This window comes from Halyomorpha halys, unplaced genomic scaffold, assembly GCF_000696795.3.
Source record: "Halyomorpha halys isolate HHAL.00 unplaced genomic scaffold, Hhal_1.1 Scaffold859.1, whole genome shotgun sequence".
NCBI classification, from domain to species: Eukaryota; Metazoa; Arthropoda; class Insecta; order Hemiptera; family Pentatomidae; genus Halyomorpha; species Halyomorpha halys.
Genome location: NW_027115553.1, coordinates 586238 through 606729, shown reverse-complemented (window position 1 = coordinate 606729; position 20492 = coordinate 586238). Strand labels below are relative to the sequence as shown.

At 31.2% G+C, this 20492-nt stretch overlaps 1 protein-coding gene across 4 annotated transcripts in view; it reads right to left on the bottom strand.

The window, feature by feature from the left end:
• LOC106686667 (cyclic nucleotide-gated channel alpha-3) overlaps positions 1-20492 on the bottom strand; it is a 358981-nt gene that overhangs the window by 175175 nt on the left and 163314 nt on the right. For all 4 annotated transcript variants that reach the window (XM_067052577.1, XM_067052578.1, XM_067052579.1 and 1 more), the window contains exons 4-5: positions 8597-8879; positions 5402-6043 (exon numbers count right to left, since the gene is read on the bottom strand). In XM_067052577.1, coding sequence (XP_066908678.1) covers positions 5402-6043; positions 8597-8879 — 925 coding nt within the window. The remainder of the gene's footprint in view (positions 1-5401; positions 6044-8596; positions 8880-20492) is intronic.

Sequence of the window (20492 nt, the reverse complement as noted above, 5' to 3'; positions counted from 1 at the left end):
AATTTTCTTAAAACAAAATGAAGGTACCATTTATAAGATATTGTTTCTTTGAGTGTGAACTTCCTACTAAAAATTGTCCTAGATAGCTTCGGGGTCGTTCATACACAAAGTTTGCATACTTACTTATGTAGGTGTCCGTAATCGTTTTCATGAAATCTTTATACTGACGATAGCGGATTCATTTCAGCTTCGTAAAGTAAAATTTAGAATTCAATTACTATTGCAGATATTAAAAATTAATCCTTACGAATGGTTTGTTTTTGTTTAGTGGCGCCAAACTTCATTGGTCATAAACACCATTGTATCTTATTTATACTATATACGTCAAGACAAACGTAAAACGGTAAATTTCCGACTGAGACAATTATATTCTATACTACACAGGCGTTCTAAATTATCGCTCAGACAGAAAGTTAACGTATACAATTACTAACTAAAACCCATATGGACTTACCCCTTCCAAATCTATGGACCTGTTAAAAGACACATATTAAGAACATACAAACTTTTCAATCAAAATTTTTAAGACTGGCAACAAACTCACCACTTTACGTTTCAAACGAGACCATTCACACCAACCTACGCTATTCCGACTGTAACGGAGCACATTCATAGGACTTACAGACGGTTTCACAACACGCTACATGGACATTTATAAATAATGGACATTATAATAAAATAATTTAGTTAACGTCAGGAGGATGCACCACTGGGTGCTATCTCCCTCATGCCAGCTCATGCTATGCCTGGATAAAAGATCCCATTTGCTGGTTGTAAATGTACATATGTAGTTTACAGGTGCAAATAACAAAAATGAAAGATAAAAAAAAATATTTTATTTAATTTTGCTTATATTTGTTTCATTTTATTTATTTTTTAAAATTTGATTATTTATTATTATTATTTCTTCCCTTCAATGTTATATTTTTGTCAGTAGATGTTTTGATTATAAAAACTGAAATACTAATTCTATTGTTCTATCATCGTCTCTGATGATTTTTGAAATATCTGGGTTTAGTCCTAAGGTATTGAGGTGTGGTGTAAAATATGGCCATTGTTGGAAAATATGGCTTATTGTTAGATTGTTGTTGCAATACTGGCAGTTCGGAGGCGTTTCTTTTGAAATAAGATAGGAGAATAGAGTTATTTATTAATATCTGTATCGTTATTGCATTTAATTGTGGTTATGCCGCTATTGTTTGGTGCGATCTGTTTCTTTTTAAGTTTATATATTTTTCTCAATGATTAAAAACCTTACTTCACGGCTCGTTCTACTCCTGAATATCAATCAACCACACTAACTTTGACCCTTGAGTTGCATGTGGCCTGCTTACACCTCGGAAAACTTGATTTATTCCTGCGATTGCTTCTAGCTTGATCTTTACACACACGTTTCTCATAATTGGGAATGGGCTTTATATGCTTTATATTTTTTCTATGTCTCGTTGATACTTTTTAGAAACATTTCGCGATATTTTCAGCTATTTGAAAGCAACTTTCTTTTAAGTGCATAATTTAATCAATATTTTTGATTTTATTTTGCATATTTTAAAATTTTTAAAAATATTTGTCTCATAATTACAAATTTTAGTCCTTATTCACCTTTTACTTGGTAAAAAGTACCACTATGAGAAAAAGTATCCAAACGAAGTCTTTTTAAGATTATAAAAAAATATATATCTATAAAAATTACAGTTAACATTGTTCTCAACTATTTTCCAGGAATATCTATGTTTTGTGAAAATTTATGAGCTTTTCATTAGTGATTTTGTTGCTTTCGAGTAAGATATGTGCATAATACGTTTGTAGATGTGAAACGATATTTCGTTCGATACAATTCGATTCGATACTCAGTTTTCAACTAATTGTTTTTAAACCTGCGAGATGCATGTCAGTTGCAAATTCAATGATGAGAAAGAATATCCTTTCTGAATTAATAAAAGTATTGTAATTATATATTTTTAAAAACCTCCTTTCAACAAATTAAAGTATTGTTTACTGTATTATGTCTGTTTTCAGCCTTTTTTAAGTCAAAAATTACTCAGTTTGGTTCTTACGTTTTATGATTATCATAATTAGGAATCCATAAAATAAAATGCGTTACAAAATAAACTGTGAAATATCTTTCATGAAAGCTACCTAATATATTAACCCCACTCTCTTAAATTAAATTAACATCTACTTCTGATATTAAACCTCGTAACAAACTTTTAATCACTGTCAAATCGTTCAAACTGCGTACAACTGAGGACATCCTTGACCGTTTACAGTCTGGAGAAGCACTCGGGCAGACAGGGCTACACTAATACCCTCTACGTGCTCTAGGAACCTCTGCGAGGCTTCTATCTCGTTACTTCTGAGATTGTTCTGTCAGTTCTTAACTGAGGAGGATTCTGGCCAAAGTAAATGGTCTACCTTTCTACAGAGCCACTTTACTCTTACAATCTTGTATCTAATAAGTTCGTTATCGACCAAACTCTATATAACAAGATAAGGGCCTCTATCATATTAATATAGATATTTTTTTTTCTGATTTAATCAAGACATCAAATTGTCACAATGAAGCAATACTTAGATAATATACGTAGATATTACTAGAAGATACTTAGAGCATTGGCAAAAGTTTTCTATCAGCAATAACCGATCAAATACTGACCGAATATTTTTTCATTGACGAATATTGGACAAGATGGAATATAATAGTTTATTTCACCGCTACCTTACGTTGATTCTATTTTTTTTTTGTCGCTTGCGATTTAATTGGTCATCAGAATTTAAATAATATTTTAATGGGACTGGTAATAAAGATAAATTAGTCAACTTAGAAAGATTTAATTTGGTCTAAATTGGTGATTTTAATTCTGAGATGTTCATGAGAGAGATATACCAATAGTCTGATTTATGGTATAGAATACATAGGTGTACTGTGAAAATAATAATTAACAAAAACGTGACTTAATATTAATTTTATTATTTTAATTCGTTTTTGTTTTCAAACTAAATGTCTAGACAAATCTATGGGTGGAAAATGCGTTTATATGTTTGTTGTTGTTTTTTTGTGAAATTTCAAAAGATCATTAAAAAGAATTAATCACAAAAAAATCTTACAATCACTTCTCGTCAAACCTTACGAGTCTGACACAATCTGAAAACGATTGTACTATTGATATTTAAACAATAAACAAAAATTACCAAATTGTAAAAAAAAAAAAAAAAAAAATTCTCTGAATGATATTTTTTTTATTTGTAAAAAAAATATTGTGGTTTTCAACAATTATCGCTACTGTATCATTATTTAAACAAGTCGCTTAGCATGAAAAGTTCATAAAATAAGAATAAATATATTTTCATCAGTGATAATAATACAATAATCCAAATGAACCAAATTATCAATATAAATGACACATCAGTTTCTCACTCTTGCTCAGGAAATGTGGAACCAAAATTGGAAAACAAGCGGTGCCAAGCTTTTGGATGTTAAAATAGAGATCACTCGATGGAAACTCTCCAGTAGAAAGTCAAGGCGAGAAGAGGTCATCTTCAGCCGTCTCCGCATTGGACACTGAATATTCACACGGTTACCTATTACGTGGTCTAGAACCACCAACGTGCGTAGACTGCCAAGTAATAACGGTGAAACATGTGCTATTGGAGTGTCCCCTCTTTCCTTCTCTGAGAAAACAACTCATGATAGAAACAAGCCTGGAAAAGGTCCTTCAAGACAAAGAAAATGAAATAGAGAAACTGATGGTTTTTTTGAAAGCTACAAAATACTATAACAGAATATAGTGATTGTCATTTGATCAAATAATGACCCTTAGAAGTAGAGGTGGAATGAATAAATAAATAATCTCATCAATCTCGTGTTATTTTTTCATTTCAATTGTTATTATAGACCAAAAATGTTTATGAAAATAAATTTTATTTTAATACTTATGTATTCAAAATAAAAATGGTCTAATATTGTCCAAAGCTTATATGCAACATTTAAAATACAAGAAAATAAACAAGACATGAGAGAATTTTTGGTAACATACTATATTTTTTCTCACGTTTAAAGTATTTCTTGGGATTAAATAATTGCTAACATCCTCTAGAAAAAAATGACAATCCGAAGTCACTTATTAAAGTTACATAATAAAATTAATAAGACTTGAAAGATTTTTTTCTCAACTAACAATATGGTTGAATATATTTCAAAAATAGCTTTGGAAAAATAATTGATAATATATTGTAGAAATAAAAGTGATCTGATATTACCCGTAGTTTCCCCATTAACTATGAGTGTATTAAAAATATAATAGCATTAACAAGAAATGGAAGAACTTTTCTTTAAAATTCTGAAGAAAAAAAAATATTTAAAAATTTTAAATATAACAATAATAAAACATGTATGAGTTTTTCTCAACAAACTTAATATTTTTTTGACATGTGCGAGAAATTTACTTGGAATAAGTAATTTATACAATATTTAAGAAAAAAATTGATCTATCGTTGTCTTGTGTTTCCCTATTAGTATTATTTATACCTAAGATAGAATATCATGAATAAGAAATATAAAAGCGTTTCCTGACGAACTTAATATTTTCTGAAATGGTTTAGAAATGAATAGTAACTAAAAAACTCTTTTTAAAAAAAAGTAATAATATTGTTTTGTTTCCCCATTAAGAAAAAGTATATGTAAAATATAATAAAATTAATAAAGTAAAGATGAATTTGTTGTAACAAACTGAATATTTTAGGATAATTATTTTTTGAATAAATATCGGCTAAAATGCTCTAGCTAGGGAGGGAAAATACACTTTTTCCGATTCCAGAGCGAGTTTATGTATTGGAGGGTCGGTGACATCAGGTAATCCAATTAGCGCCCCCTACCTGAATTTACACCTCATTGTGCACCTGATGAAATTTCCGCCATAACCCACTTTACGGCACCAGAAGTTGTTTTGTCGCCTGCTAGGGAATTGTCTCCGTTGAATTAATGCCTGGGCTGTATACTATTATCTTGTTAAATTTTAGATATTAACCGGACTTTAGTTTATAAGACTTTTAATGACAATATAGCGAAATAGTAAAAAATACACTAAAGAGTATTTTCTGCGTTTAGGTGTAATTTATATCTTATAAATTTCCTTCCGTCTAGTATGAATCAATATTAGATATGTTAGGAAATAAAAAAAAACATAACATATGCATTATAATTGTAAGAATCAATGTAAAAAAAAAACGAAAAAATAATATTTCTAGATCTATAACAATTAAAAAAAAAATTGTTAGAATTTTTTTCTGAAGGATAGAAGTTAAACCATAAATACTAATGTAGAACTTTAAAAAACTTTCAAATTATCTCATATAGTAAGGGGTATCCTTGTGCCAGAAGTAAAAATTGCACTAGACTCACCTTGGAACTCCTTCCGGGCAGCGGAGACACTGGTGACGATGTTGGCGACGTGACCAAGGACGGTTGCGAAGAGGAGGAGACCAAACAACAACTGGAGGATGACGAAGACGTACTCCCCTTTACTTCTTGGCCGAGGGAGATCCCCGATTGTCGTCAGAGCGAGAGTACACCAATAGTAGCTCTGCAGATATTGCTTCACTACGTCAGCCGTTTCCGAATCCCCAAACACCCAGTTTTTGGACCCAAAACCGTTGTTCTTGTATATAATCCTGTACAGGCACCCGTTCCAGTGAAATATAACCAGCAGGTAATGTATGAGGCTGGTCGAGCGGAACAGGTTGGGATAGTTCGTATGCCTCTCAGTCCTATCCATGAAGTTCCAAAACCTGTAGATCTTGACGAGGCGGAATGAACGGAGTATCGAGTTGAAGCCGATCGATAGGTAAAGGAAGTCGAGCGGCAGGAGGCAGAGGCAATCGATATAGAAAGTGGTCGAGTTCATGTAGTGAGTGCGGAGCTTAGTCGAGTCCGTCTGGAGCACCCCGTCCTCGAGGTAGCCGGTCCTGAAGTGGAAGAGGATGTCCACCAGATAGAGCAAGTCCGCGAAGTAGTCCAAGCAGAACCACACCAGGATCGAATCCCCTGCAAAGTTCCCAATATTCAATTTTTGTATTTATAATATAACAAAACATTTATTCAACTATAATATATTATAATGGTATTGCCGGGAATAATGAACACCGTGTACACATTTCTTTCATTGGCACAATACTACTATATACATTTATAGTTTTGAAATAATATTTCTGTCCAATAAAGCATGAAAGGAACGATGCCATAACCCTACAGATAACATAAAAATAGTTCATTTTCTGTAACTTAACCCAATTATAGTATCGTTTTTGCTGTCACATATTGATGTCATTGGGTTAATCCTACTGACATAGCAGTAAAGAACTTGTTAAAATGGCTGGAATACCCATACAAGAAAGCATCTAATTCTAGGCACATTTAAAAATTGTTTCCGAATTGATTTTTTTTTTTTTTCAAATAATATAATTTTATAAACTTGATATTGGCTGAATTAGAATTATGGTACTGAACTAAAAAAGTGAATGGGACAGGTTGGCCTTATATGGTGGGTAGTCTCCTTTGTTAACCAACCCATATACCTTACGGTGTTCGGGGCAGCCTATGTGCACATCTTAAACTCTTCTCTATCCGTTGCCAACTTCTTGACATCGCCTACAGTGGTTCTTCTGTTCCTTGATCTGATATGAGGCCCTTCCTATTATTCCTTGGTCGTCAGCGTGGTAGGTTTTCTTCAGACTTCCTATATTTTTTTCTGCGTTCATTGATCGGCATTGATTGCACATGACCGAACCATGTTAATTCTTTTCTATGAATTTCTTTTATCAGCGGCTCCTGTCCTGTTTCTTTTCTTGGAATTTTATTTCGAATCTCGTTCTTCCTAAGGAAATCCATTGAGCCTAGAAATCAATCGTCTTTCGAATTGTTTTGTGATAAGAAAGTGCTATATAGCATTACGTTTTATTGATAACGTTCAGTTTTTTTTTCTTCTGGCAAGTACATCGTAATGGGAATGAATATTGTCCACTGAGGCTTTTCTGATATCGTTGAACTTAACTTTACTGAAGATTTGCCATCACTGATAATTGGGGTGGGAGCAAAACTCTTCCACACTCGAGAGATGGTAATGACAAAAGTTTAAATTTCACAAGAACTAAATTCTACTTAACGATACAATTCTAGTGTTAAATCCAAATTTGAAACAACAATGCTTTGGACGAGTGAAAGTGATTTCGATTACACGGCAACCTATATAAATGTTTAAACCAAACATGCAGAGTCTAGGTGAAGAATGTTCTAGTCCCTTCCATTCCTGTAGTGGAAGCTAAAAAAAAAATATGAGGCCATCCTATATAGGATATCCTATTCTCATTCTTTTAGCGTTATAGCATTATGCAACCTATATGTTTAAATGGTATCTTTAATAACATTATTTGTCTGTTTATTTTGAACAAGAAATGATTTTTTTTCAGTGCTTAATCCGTAAATTTTAAAATTGAGCTGTCGATAAATTATAGGCCTCAGGAAGTGGACAAATATTTAATTTCAGAACTTATGTTAAATGTAATTAGGTACATTTGACTAAAAAAGAACTACACGATTCATAAAGATACAAAATATATCAACATATTTTGAAATTATACATCTTTGAAAAAAAAACCCAATTTGGATTTATCCGAATTTTTCTTTCAGTTAATGTCTAATTTAAATTCATATACAAAAATCAAACGTTTTTCTTTTTTGTCTCACAGCCTTTATGATGAGCCACGACAAGCAAAGGAGTCCAAATCCATCCTTGATTCTTGCAAAATTTGCAAATTTTTGAGGTATTGCAATTTGTTTTAAATTTTTTAGGATTTTTCAAATCTATCGAAAGTGAATCCAAACAGTGCCGGATGCTTCATATTTTTTGATTATATAAAGAGGATAAAAATGCATAACTGATGGAAATTAACATTAAATTCTTTATTTGTTAGTATACAATAAACTTTAGAATTTAGGCCGTCAACACACGGAGCTCCTCCAAGATGTCTTAACTGGGTCGTGATTAAATTACTACCCTCACAGTGACGGTAAATCATTATAATTTTTTTTTCTTTCAACTGTCTAAACAGATAATTTAATAGAAAACACTAGGAAAGAGAAACTGTATATACAAGTGACTGAACATGTTGAGTTGCCAGCTAATGATTGCTTATTCATCACTGACGGTTTAATTAGTCTGCAGCTCTATTTGTATGGCTCAGCTCAATCACATTCAATTTTCCTTACCATGGAGAGTTGTGTGATTAGAGCCGGTGGCCAGTTTCTTTTAGTAACTCCATGTGTAGACGGCTTAAGACTTGAAATAAAAGATTCTAGTCCGATGGGCGACAGTTTAGTACTTTTTGCGAGGTGGCTTACATCCCCTGAAGGACCGTAAGTCTCTGCGTACCATTAGCAAAAAGATCATAATAGATTCGAAAAAAAAATTACTCTAGTACTATCATTAATATACATGAGAGCCTTCTGGAAACCATACAGACAAATGTAATAAACATATCAATCTCTTATCCAGCCCTCTAACCAGCCGTTCAGTCTAACATATATTAAAGATATACTCACGGTTGATTTCTTGGAAGGCGAACCTGTAGATAATAACCCAGAAGTTGTACAAGAAGGCGATGGAAACGACCATGGACCAGTAGTAGCAGAGCCTACCGGCCGGGTCGAAAACCAAGGAGAATGAGTGGCCCAGATGACTGTGAGCGGGGACTGGCTTGGGCCGGTTGGGCCTTCGCATCGCTGGGGGCCTTCGTGAAAGATCCATCTCGGAGCAGACCCCGCGGGTCCCACATGGGCCCCCGCTACCACCGGACATCGAGTCCCGCCATCGCGACAAATATCTCTGCAACACAACATTATAGCTTAATATGATTATTAAATATTGTTATCAAGGTACTTAACGGTCTAAAGTGTAGGAAATATTAGTCAACTGAGAAATATAGTGACTAGTCATATGCGTCGTATAATTGGTATAAAAAAGTTATTAAGAAAAATAAAATAATTAAATTTTTCTTAAAAGTAATTGAAAAAATGCAAAGAGCTTACTCTTTAAATTCAGGTTAATCTAAGAAAATTACAGCCAACCAATGAGACAAGATTTGTCTCATCCATTTCAATTTTTAGTTGACGATAACTTAAGTCCTCCTAACTTAAGTCCTAACACTGCGACTCAGAGACGTAACGTGAATACAAGTATTGGAAATTTGGGTCTATGTGTCTCTGGACACCAGCAAGCCATTTACTACCACATATTGATCATACTTTAAGGCGATCCAGAATCTTCAGTCTCTCTAGCCTCGTTCTGGCCACACTTTTGAGTTTATGAATGAGTTTCTAGCATATCAAGATTTGACAAGTGATGATGATCATCTAGGTAGTATGGTCTTCCGATTTTTGTTTATTTTTTTACCTAAAACAAATTATAAATATGGGAGAGCCTCGGGATGTTCGGCCTATCTAACCCTAAAAAAAAGAGAGGGTTAAAAGCCGAATTTAAATTTCCACTAAACAAAATCAGTCTCCAAAGAACAGAAAATATTGCACCTACATACTTAATAACCTGTTGGCTTGGTATCAAGAGAATTAAAAAAAAATCTTTTGTTTTCATACATAAAGGAATCCAAAACGTAGTAGAAGTGGTACAAATATAAATAAATTGAGTGATAGTTCCCTATTAATGGAAACTTTGAATTGGCAACAATCAAAGAAACTCTTATTGCTTAGTATTTTGGAGGTTAATATTTTGTTGAGATAACAGCCCGTAACACATTAAACCACATTAAAGGTGTAATTCAGTGTTATAATTTCCAATATTTGGAAATAAATGAAATTAAAAAAGAATTAGAACCTATAATAAAAGAAATAGTTACAATATTTAAAGTTATATAAGTCAAAAATTTATCTTTTTTATTAATTCATATCTTTGCTATATTATATTTTATCTTCTTTTAGTATTATTTGTTATCTTATTAATTCCTAGGTGTAGTTGTTTGTTTTTTACTATATTACGGTTGTTACCTCGTGATTTCTTGCCATGCTTGACGAAGGTCTGAAATTTAGGCAGAACGTTGGTTCAAATAAAATAATTTTTACTTTATTTTGTTAATTATTACGTAACTGACCGCACAATCAACCATCTTACTTTCACATTGAATCTGCGGCCAACAATAAACAAGTTATTTTTTTTTTTTTTTATTCTATGGTCAGAATTTTGTCTTAAGAAATTAAATTTAGTAATTTCATTTAATACTGTGAGATCTTAAGGATGTTTATTTTTGTATATCTATGTCTTTCTTTATTTTCTTTTATCTATTTATATCAACCTGAATAATAGATTGTTATATTTTTTACAAGTTTAGAGAACGGAAGTATAAAGCAAATAATCTATTCCGATCATGCTGAAGAGCGTTCAAATATATTTTTTTAATGTAATTACAATTAGTGAAAACATTTATTTCCTATTTTTGATTTTATTAGACTCTATTGAAAAACTGATGAAATTTCTCATATTTAGGTATCCTGTATATATTTGCCCCAAGAGCACTGGCCGATTTGCAGGTTTGAGAACTCAGCTGATGGAATATTATTGTAAAATCGAAATTTGTATTTGCCATGGAGCCTAATCTCTCGGTGGATCAGTTGGAAGAGCGTTGGCCCATTTTGCAGCTGTTATCAGGTTGGAAGTGGCCTATTGATTCGATGATTAATTGTCGCAGTTAGGTCAACAATGGACCGTCCTGTATCCATGGCCATAATCTCATCATACAAGGCAATCCAATATTGGAATGGAATCCTATGCTCTTCCGTGGATAATGCAGTAGAACTCAGTTCCATCTTGCAAGCTATCGCAAAATTCCAGCTTAACAACCCTACAATGAAGACCAATATACGGTTCAATATGGTCCAATTTTAACTTTGTTATTGAAAAAATATATCGTAAAGGAATCCTCTTAAAGACTATACAGTCAAATCAATATTATCCTTATTACTGGGAATATTATTATATTATATTAAGAAACGTGGAAACAAACTGTTGCAGTACATAATTAATCAATTTTTAAAAAATGAGCAGTAGAGTTCCATCGTTAAGGTATTATTTTTCCCATATTTTTGTTTTGAATATAAATGGAAAATTATTCAGTATTTAAAGACCGAGAAAAAAAGGTGGGGTGGTAAGAATAGTTTGTATCCTGTAAAAGGAATTCTCTAAAACCACCTTAATTCACATTATAATTTTCAACTAACCAACTAAATTATGAGGAGTTCTAGAGGTGTGGAAAACATGAAAAAACTGCGAAAATAAGGCCGGTAGTGAAAGACTAAAGTTGAGACTCCATAAATGCATTTATTTAATACTAACTCCACTAGGGGGAACTGTAGAGGTGCGGAAACCTCGAAAAGAAATGTGTGGCTGTGGGGGAAAAGGTGAAACTCCCAAAACACCAAGCGGATTTCGAGGGTCTGTCACCATGACTACCCCCTTCCTTGACAAAATTGTTTTAAGGTTGTACTCCATTGATCTTCATTTCATCGATAGAGAGAGAAAGATAAACAGAGCGACATTGCCCATGATTTTATCAATCGATTATAAAAAGAATAAGGAGAATTTATAATATCTATTGCATTATAAATATAAATGAAAAAAAAATGAAAATTCTAAGATGCTTTGAAGGAAATAAATGCATCCCTGCATTTAGGTTTGGATAAAGGATATCATCAACAGAATCTCCGCAGATCTTTCGACAAATGATGTGAGTGATGGACAGTCTGAAGGTGAGGTGACAGCGGATCATCTGCAAGGATATTTCAAGTTCATAAGCAACAAGTGACTCATACTTCAACAGTATAACTAAGAAAAACAATGATAAACCAGTATTAGATAAAATGCGAGTTACTTGAAGGTTGATATAATTTGATCATGAAATTAATGGAAAAATATATATCATAGGCCTCAGAATCATATGAGCATTCATCTGCCAAAAAGATATTTTTCAATAGTGCGTAAATAAATATATAAACATATAACTAAGTAAATGAACAATTATTTTTTATTAAAATGTACTATTTAAATATATTGGTGACAAAAAAGATGCAGGATAAATGGTATTGGAACTGCAGGGAGGATATAACGGGGTAATTGGGGAGACATTTTTGGAGAACGTAACAAAAATAATTGCTATGCAATGAAACAGTGGAGTTGTACTAAGTAGTTGGTTGGGATCAGGTTCTGAAAGAAAGGAAATCAGGATAGATAAGCCAAACAAGATAGGCTGTTTTTTATTTTATATTTTCAAAGGGTTTGAACCTGAAAGGCATTAAGAAGATATTGAGATCGGATAGCACGATGAAGCTACCAGAATACCAGCAAAAACATGAGAGAACATGGGGTCTCCAGTGATGAATCTAACATAGTAATTTTTAGTCTCATTTCAATTAAATGCAATTAGTTTTATGTTAGTTTATTTCGTGTGTTAAAGTGGCTACTTTACCCTAACCTGTAGGGGAAGAGTGCCTATTAAGTAAGGTAAAGAAATAAAAAAAAACCTAAAATAAAAGGGTACATGATACGTTACGTGTACATATTAACTTAAAATCAAACATTTTTTACTTAAACAGTGGCATAAAATCATATATTTCTTTTAAACGCAAGTTTAATGATTATTGGTTTGAGGAATAGCATTTCTGATGATGTCATTTAACTTAATATCTGTACTGCTACAACCCATGAAGAGTCAGGGGTTCAGTACTTTGTAAAGAAGTACTGTTACTAGACCAACGGTTGTGCAAGGAGGTGATTTGGTCAGAATCACGCTTGACCACCAGAATTTTACCCAATTTAAGAGGCTGGATGGCTCCAGAACCCCCAGGAGGTGACTAACGGTTACAGTAGGGGTATTCATGATCTTTAGTTTAACATGTTAAATAGAAAACTCATGTTAAATGGAGAAATATTTCCTTCTTTTACCTTGTTAAAACTATATAACATATAGCATCATTCTCCATTTAACAGACCTAATAACAGACTCTCAACCATGTTGAATGTTATATAGTTTTAACATGGTAAATGAAGGAAATATTTCGAGGAGTTTTTCATTTAACACACTTTAACATGTTAAACTAAACATCATGAATACCCCTAGTGTAACAGAAAACAATTTTCTGCCCAGCCGGATTCGAACTCGGGTCCTTTATTAAAGGATTTAATTCCAATATTAAATTATTGAAAAAATAAAATGATGTTTTTTCCCTCGGAACGAATTTTTGATCCTATGTTAATAAATTCAATATTAAAAATAAAATTTAAAAAAAATAAGATTTATAAACGAATTGTAATTCCTATGCTAATAAATTCAATATTAAAAATAACATTAAAAAAAAATATTTATAAACGTATAAAATGCTAAAATTGTTAAACTTGTTAGGAAAAGTTTCAGGTTGGAAAGCCCGCTTGAGGGTGCATCGAGAAGCAGCGACAACCTAATTAACTCCTGTTACAACATCTTTTGTTGCTGTTAGAAGAGTTTTCCTCCCAGGAAAACAATCCATAGGTGGATAATTGTTCAGCTTTTGTTCTTTACTACAATATATTTTCAACCAACATATTCCTCTTCATTTCGTTATTATTTTTGTTTATTTCTTTTACATTGAATATTATTATTAAATGTGCAAAAAAAAAATAATAGGACATATGCCAGTATGGTTTTTATAAAACTTTTAGCTGAAAAATCTGTGAATTCTTATCTAAATCTGCGCCAATGTATTTCCTTACTTTGACAATGGGTTATTGAAATTTTAAATGTACGATTCAAAGCCGAATGCATTTGATTCCATATGAGGTAAGGATTTATTAATATTAGGGTTTTAAAAAAACTTTCAAATTGTTGCGTAATAGTTTATTTTTTTTTATAATTTAGGGCACACGGAAAGCAAAATGACACAATATGATTATGTTAAAAATATATTTTTTCCATGGAGAGGCACTTCTTTGAAGGTTTGAATAACACCTAATATGTGTAATTTATCTTCGAATTTCATTATAAAAAATAATATAAATACTTATGCACTAAAATATTTCTGGGAACTAGAAACTTTTAACTATGGTGAAGTAAATTTAAAATTATTATCTGAATTTTTATTCCAATCATTTTTGAGTAAAATTTAAAAAAAATAGTTTAAGAGCCTTTTTTTTATCTTTTTGAAAGTTATAAATTTTTGTAAAATTAGAAATATTTTGTTAAAAAAATAAATTTTCCAACCATACTATCACATTTTAAATTGAAAATAATTACATATTTAAGAATTAAAGTGTTCAAACATCAAATACAATTACATACAAATATTTTCGATGTAGAAATTTAAAAAAAAAAATTAGTTGAAAAAGAGTTTTCAGAAAATTATTTTTACTAATATTTTTCATTACCAAACATTTTTTTTTGTAAAAATATGGCATGAATATAAAGACTCCAAAGTTAGGAAAAACTTAGATTGTGCTATTAACAATATATTCAATACTAAATTATTATTGAATCAATATTGAAAATATTAAAAATGATATTATGAAGTTATCTATCCTGTCAACTGAATGCCTCAAGTTAAGGTTAAGAGAAATTTAAAAAGTTTTTTATTTAATAATTATGTCAATATGAAAAAAGTATCTGACTATCTATCGAAATGGAAAACCGTGCAAGACCCTCCAATCTAACTCGTTTTAGAATGAACTTTTTTCAACTCTACCTTTTTGACTTTTTATGTTAAATAAAATATATTTAAAAATCTTTAGCTTTCCATTAATACGCAACACTTCTACATTACATCTCTTATTTTTGGAAATGTGTCTAAGAATTGAAAACTATGTTTTCAAACACAAAATTCAGCATTTATAAATAAATTTCGGTAGCTCTATAAGAATATTTCAATGAGAATTAAACTTAGCTGATATTGAAGACCATTAAATTATACTTTGATATTCCAAGTTTAATCAAAATCGTTGTACATTTTTCGTAAAAATCGAAAAAAATGTGAAAAGTGTATTCAATTTAGTGGCATACAGAAACAGCTTAGTATATTTTATCGATAAAAAGGTGTCACATCCCTGGCATTTATTTATTAATTATTGTTTATTTAATACCAGATCGGCCTGATGGGCCTTACATGGTTAATTTAAAGTTACGTACATTAAAGTTAAAGTTACATTTTTTTTAAAGAATTAATGATGGGGGGATAATCTCATGTAAAAGACACCTCTAATGCTATATACAACATTATAAATTTTAAAAAATTAGATAAATAAATAGATAAAAATAATAATTATTAATAAGAGAGAAAAGTAAGATTAATAAGAAAAATAACGACATTCATAAACCTAACATAACAAACCTCTAATGGGAATAACATAAAACAACAAGTTAATTTGAAAATAGGACGAAGAGAGAAAAAATAAATTAAATAGAAGTAATGTCAATAATAGAATTGATAAATATATAATTTAAATCAGGATATCCTAGCTATAAATTACTGCTCCTTTACCTTTCGTTAACTGGGAGTGGAACATCCCAGGCCTTAAATATGTAATTTCAGTTTTTGATGACTTTTCGTTTTTGAGATATGCTATTCACATTTAAGGTTTGCTTATTTGGACTCAGAGGACCTCAAAATGTGTTTTCCGTTAAAAACTCGAATTCTGTATTGGCAAAATACTGTTTAATAAACGAATAATAAATTTAAGTGTTTTGAATAAATCCTTGTAGTGGCTAAACATTCTGACCGAAGTTCAATAATAATTTTTAAATTTAAAAATCACAAATCACAAACAAAATCATACAAAGATGAAATGAAAACCATTGAAGGTATTCAGTAATTACTACCCAGCCATTACTAAATAGGGCAAACGGCATCATCCGACCGAGCACATGAACTAAGTCTCTCGAGTAAGGTAATAAATATGAAGGTCCTCATTGTGCTAAATAATTAACAAGGTCATGAATCAGCTGCTAAGAATGAACTGCGTGAGCTTGCAGGTAATTAATGAACGCCTTTATTATTTCGCTCTGGCGTAATAAGTTTCGAAATTAGATATAAATTCCTATAATTTTAGGACCATATGGTTTAATTAGAACTGAATGAATTATAATTATTTACAAACTGAATTCAATTTAATTATCTATATAATTAACTAGTGTAATTATGATATAATTATATATTAATAATTAAATTTAATCAGCTTGTTACAGTCCTAAAATTATATAATCTTCTTTCCATTTCTGGAAATTATTAACCCAGAGCAATAAAATTTAATGATAGCAAAATACTTCAACATTGTTAGTATTTTTTTATTTTTTTTACTTCACTGTCATATCTTAGTAGCTTAAAATATCTTGTGATTTATAAATTTCTATATATTTCTTTTGTACTTTTTTGCCCTTTACTTTTTATTTTCATTATAATTTTTGATTTCTGTTTTCTTTCTGATATATATATAAAACTAATTATGATAAAATATTGTACTAATGCCGATACTAATACTACTAGAACATGTATAATTACTTTATTAATGTGAACAATATTTTGGATTGGAATAATAAATATTGTTTGGACTTTATTGCATATATGAAGGTTTATGCAATAGGCTTTAAGAAATAAAAATAGGAAAAAGAAAAAAAATTACATAATAGTATGGCTTTATTCATGTTCTAGATTATTTTGATATTTGAATATTTTAGAGGAAAACTTATCAGAGACACATTTTAGACTGCTTTATTTAATAAAATAGACTATCTCTTCCTCTTCCACAGTATCGCACACCTTTCTTTTTTAATTTAGTTAATTTAATTAAATGAAGGAGTAATTGTGCAAGAAAATTACTAAATCACTGATGACACTCATTTTGTTTTTAATACCAAAAAATCCGTTCATTTAATTAATTGAATGAACGAATGAAATCTTAGCACATCTCTGATATCTCGACTATGAAAAACATGGTATTTGAACTATTTTTTTTCGTCTTATTTTTAGCAATCAATTAATTAACATCAAGTATAATACAAAACTAATTGATTGTTAACTAAATAAACTTGGAACCTCTATTTTTCATAAAAATTAATTTAATTTGATCTGAATATTGTATTTTCAATTTTATGTTTTATTGAACTCGAGAATTTTTATTCAAGTGTACTTATTTCCCATGCCTATACATCTTGTAGCCTAATTTATTTTTAAATAGTTATTCCATTTGGTTTTTAAACTCCATTACTCTTTAATGAATCTATGTGAAAAATGTAATTATTGGTAGAACGGATTTTAAATGGCCAAAGATAGATGTTCGCTCTTTAAGCATGAAATAAAATTGCTTAGAAACATTTCACCTGTGTTCAATAAATATGCAAATTATATATATTTTTTCATTATTTATATTTATGTTTTCTCTTTTTCATAATTTAAAAACAATCAACTCCCTCTTCCGAAGTAGAGCGCTCTCTAACTCTCGAAGTACGTCAGAGAACTCTTTGACTTAGTTTTTCCTCCGATATAACTGGTTGAGAAGCTGACATTGCCTTTGGAAGTTGTGCAGTCCATTTCCTGAACCCCCCCTGTCACTCACACGTATATTTCCTGACTTTGTCGTTTCGGGGGATCGTTTTGTCAGTGATACTTCTCGCTCTCCCTCTTATTTTTCGCCTCTCAAAAAAAAAAGTGTAGCATTTTATCACAAAGTGAAAAAAGTTATAAACGAAAAACAAAGTTGACAATGGTCTCATAATTATTCAGTTCTGATAAACTTCAACAAATTCAAAATAAAAGAATATTTTAAATTATATATGGTATAAAGTGCCAGTACAAAAAAAAAAGGGAAATAAATATATAATAAAGTCTATGGAAAAATATAAAGATTGTTTGAACTGCCTGACAGGAATTATCGTAAACATTACCCTTTTCTATTACAACTCTTGAACCAGGAGGATTATTTGGGAGAGTACCTATGTGAGTTTTGTTAGTACTGAGGCTGATATCTGAAAACCTATGCGTGAGCAATTAAGAAATATTCTGGGTCTCCCTCTTGGGCGTTTTCCTGTTGGTCTGGTCTCAAAATATTTTCTGTCAATATGTCCAAACCACCTCAGTTGTCTCTTTTCAATGGTATCCTTTTTAGAGACAGTTCCACCATCCATCCTGTCCTCTCATTCCGTATGCGATACCTCCTACTTCGGCCTGCCACTCTGCTTAAGTATCTCATTTTAATTGCAGTAACTTTGCATAGGTGCTTATCTAGTTGTACCCAGCTTTCACTTTCGTAAAGGAGGGTAGATAGGTATACAGCCTTGGAGATATGTACTTTAACATTCTTCTCTATCTCTCTCTTCCGTATAACTGTGTTGCAAAGCTGGTAGTATATTGCATTTGTCTTCTTTATCTTATTAGATATCTCTTGGTCTATCTTTCCATTCCTGTTGATCACTGTTGCTAGGTAAGTGTATTTGTCCTCTATTTCTATTGGTTCACCCTTGCAAAGTATTTCAATGTTTTCCTGTTCCCAGTCTATATGCATTATTTTGCTTTTCCTGACAACTGCTATAAGGACAATGTCATCCACAAATACCATTACCTGGGCCAGTATTGTCCTTATAGTCCATTTGCCAATAGTAGTGCGGGTTGTCCTCCGTTTGCATATTTTCAGGATTTCATCCATATAAATGATGAACAGGAGCCCCCTCCAAACTATCTCCTTGCTTTACTCCTTTCTCAATAGCAAAGGTATCAGATCATCTTCCATTAATCCTTACTATTAATTTATCCAAAGCAATAAGGTGGGGGCATACACCTGAATAATGGCCACTTTTCTTATAGATAATTCCAGATTTGCCGTAATTATTCTAGGAAAAACTGGATCCCAACTTTCTACTTTTGCAAAGAGGCTGTCCCTCATAATCATTTATCCTTCGACCTCATACCTGCGGGAACACCAGAATAAATGAGGACATGATGTTCATCCAAATAAACTTCTATATGGCCTTTTTTTCCTCATTTCACTAATGACTACCAAATAAACTTCTACATGGCCTTTTTTCCTCATTTCACTAATGACTAGTTATCTTATAGGACTTATCTCCTCTACCAATTTCACCTCCTTTCCATTCAATGTTCTAGATGATGATCCGAATCTTATGTCCTTTCGAGCGCCTTGTCGTAACGGATAAGTCCTACCAAGTCCGAGGCAATTTAAGTTTCTCTGAATCATTTATACTCAACTACGGGTTGAGTATAAAATATTCTTTAAACTATAATGCCAACAAAATTATTTGAAGAACCCCGCTAGACAAATTTTTAATAAACCTTTGTACTTTTACGTTTAAGGAATGCTATTTTGAGATATTTCAGCTTTTAGTAGAAACGAATAACAAACTGGAACTGAAGTGTTTCTTGCCACTTTTCTTTAAGAAAACTACTTAAACAAACCGTACAGTAATGAATAGGATCACAGCACTTGTCCTAGAAAATATATCAACTCTGTGGCACATAGATATGTTTTGCCTCTTGGAAAACATCTGTGTATGCTAAATATTTTTGCGCTGTAAAAATAGATCCATATTTTTAAAAATGAATCTAGATGAATTTTTCAGTGCGTTGGCTACACATGTAAAATCTGAAGTATGATAAATGTATAAAATTTTGCGTTTATCTGAATATACTAAAGTTTCTCTGCCCTGTTGAGCGACAAATATGGGATGAAAAAAAGGTGACAGACATAAATCTTAATCACATGTGAGAGCTAAGATATTATAATATTATAAATATTTACGTGAATCTACACATGTCAATGTTTTTTTGCGCTTTTGAACAGGAATGGTGCAATAGAAATGTGAATGCACAAATGGATTTTCAGTGTGTTATCTACACATGTGAAATCTGAGGTATGATAGGATTATACAGTTTTACGCAAATAACGTTAGGAATTCTTTATTATGTAGTTTTCTTATTCGAAGGAAATTAAATCATAAATGATTACGATTTAATTATAATGGCCTACTTTTTTCTCTTTCCTAGGTGGTTTATTAGCCTACTTATTTCAATGTTTTATTTCGAATAATTTTATATTAATAAAATATTTCTGGCTTAATTATCTTGAAATTAGCAATACTGTTTTTGCTATGGAAAATTGCCTATATTATTTAAAAAAACAAAACACATAATCTCAGAAACATCCAAATTCATTTACAAAAATACAAAAAGAAATGCATAGGTAAAGCCTTAAAATTATCATTTTTATCATTAAAATATTTTATTATTTACTAAATAATTCAAAACATTATCCAAATTATAGTCTCAAAACTTTTACTGCTTTTACACGTACAACATTTCGGCCAATTCGGCCATCTTCAGGGACAATCTTAATTCACTATGAAACATATTATTTAATATTTTTCCAAACACTTCATACAGGCTATTCTGCCCAGGTCAAAAC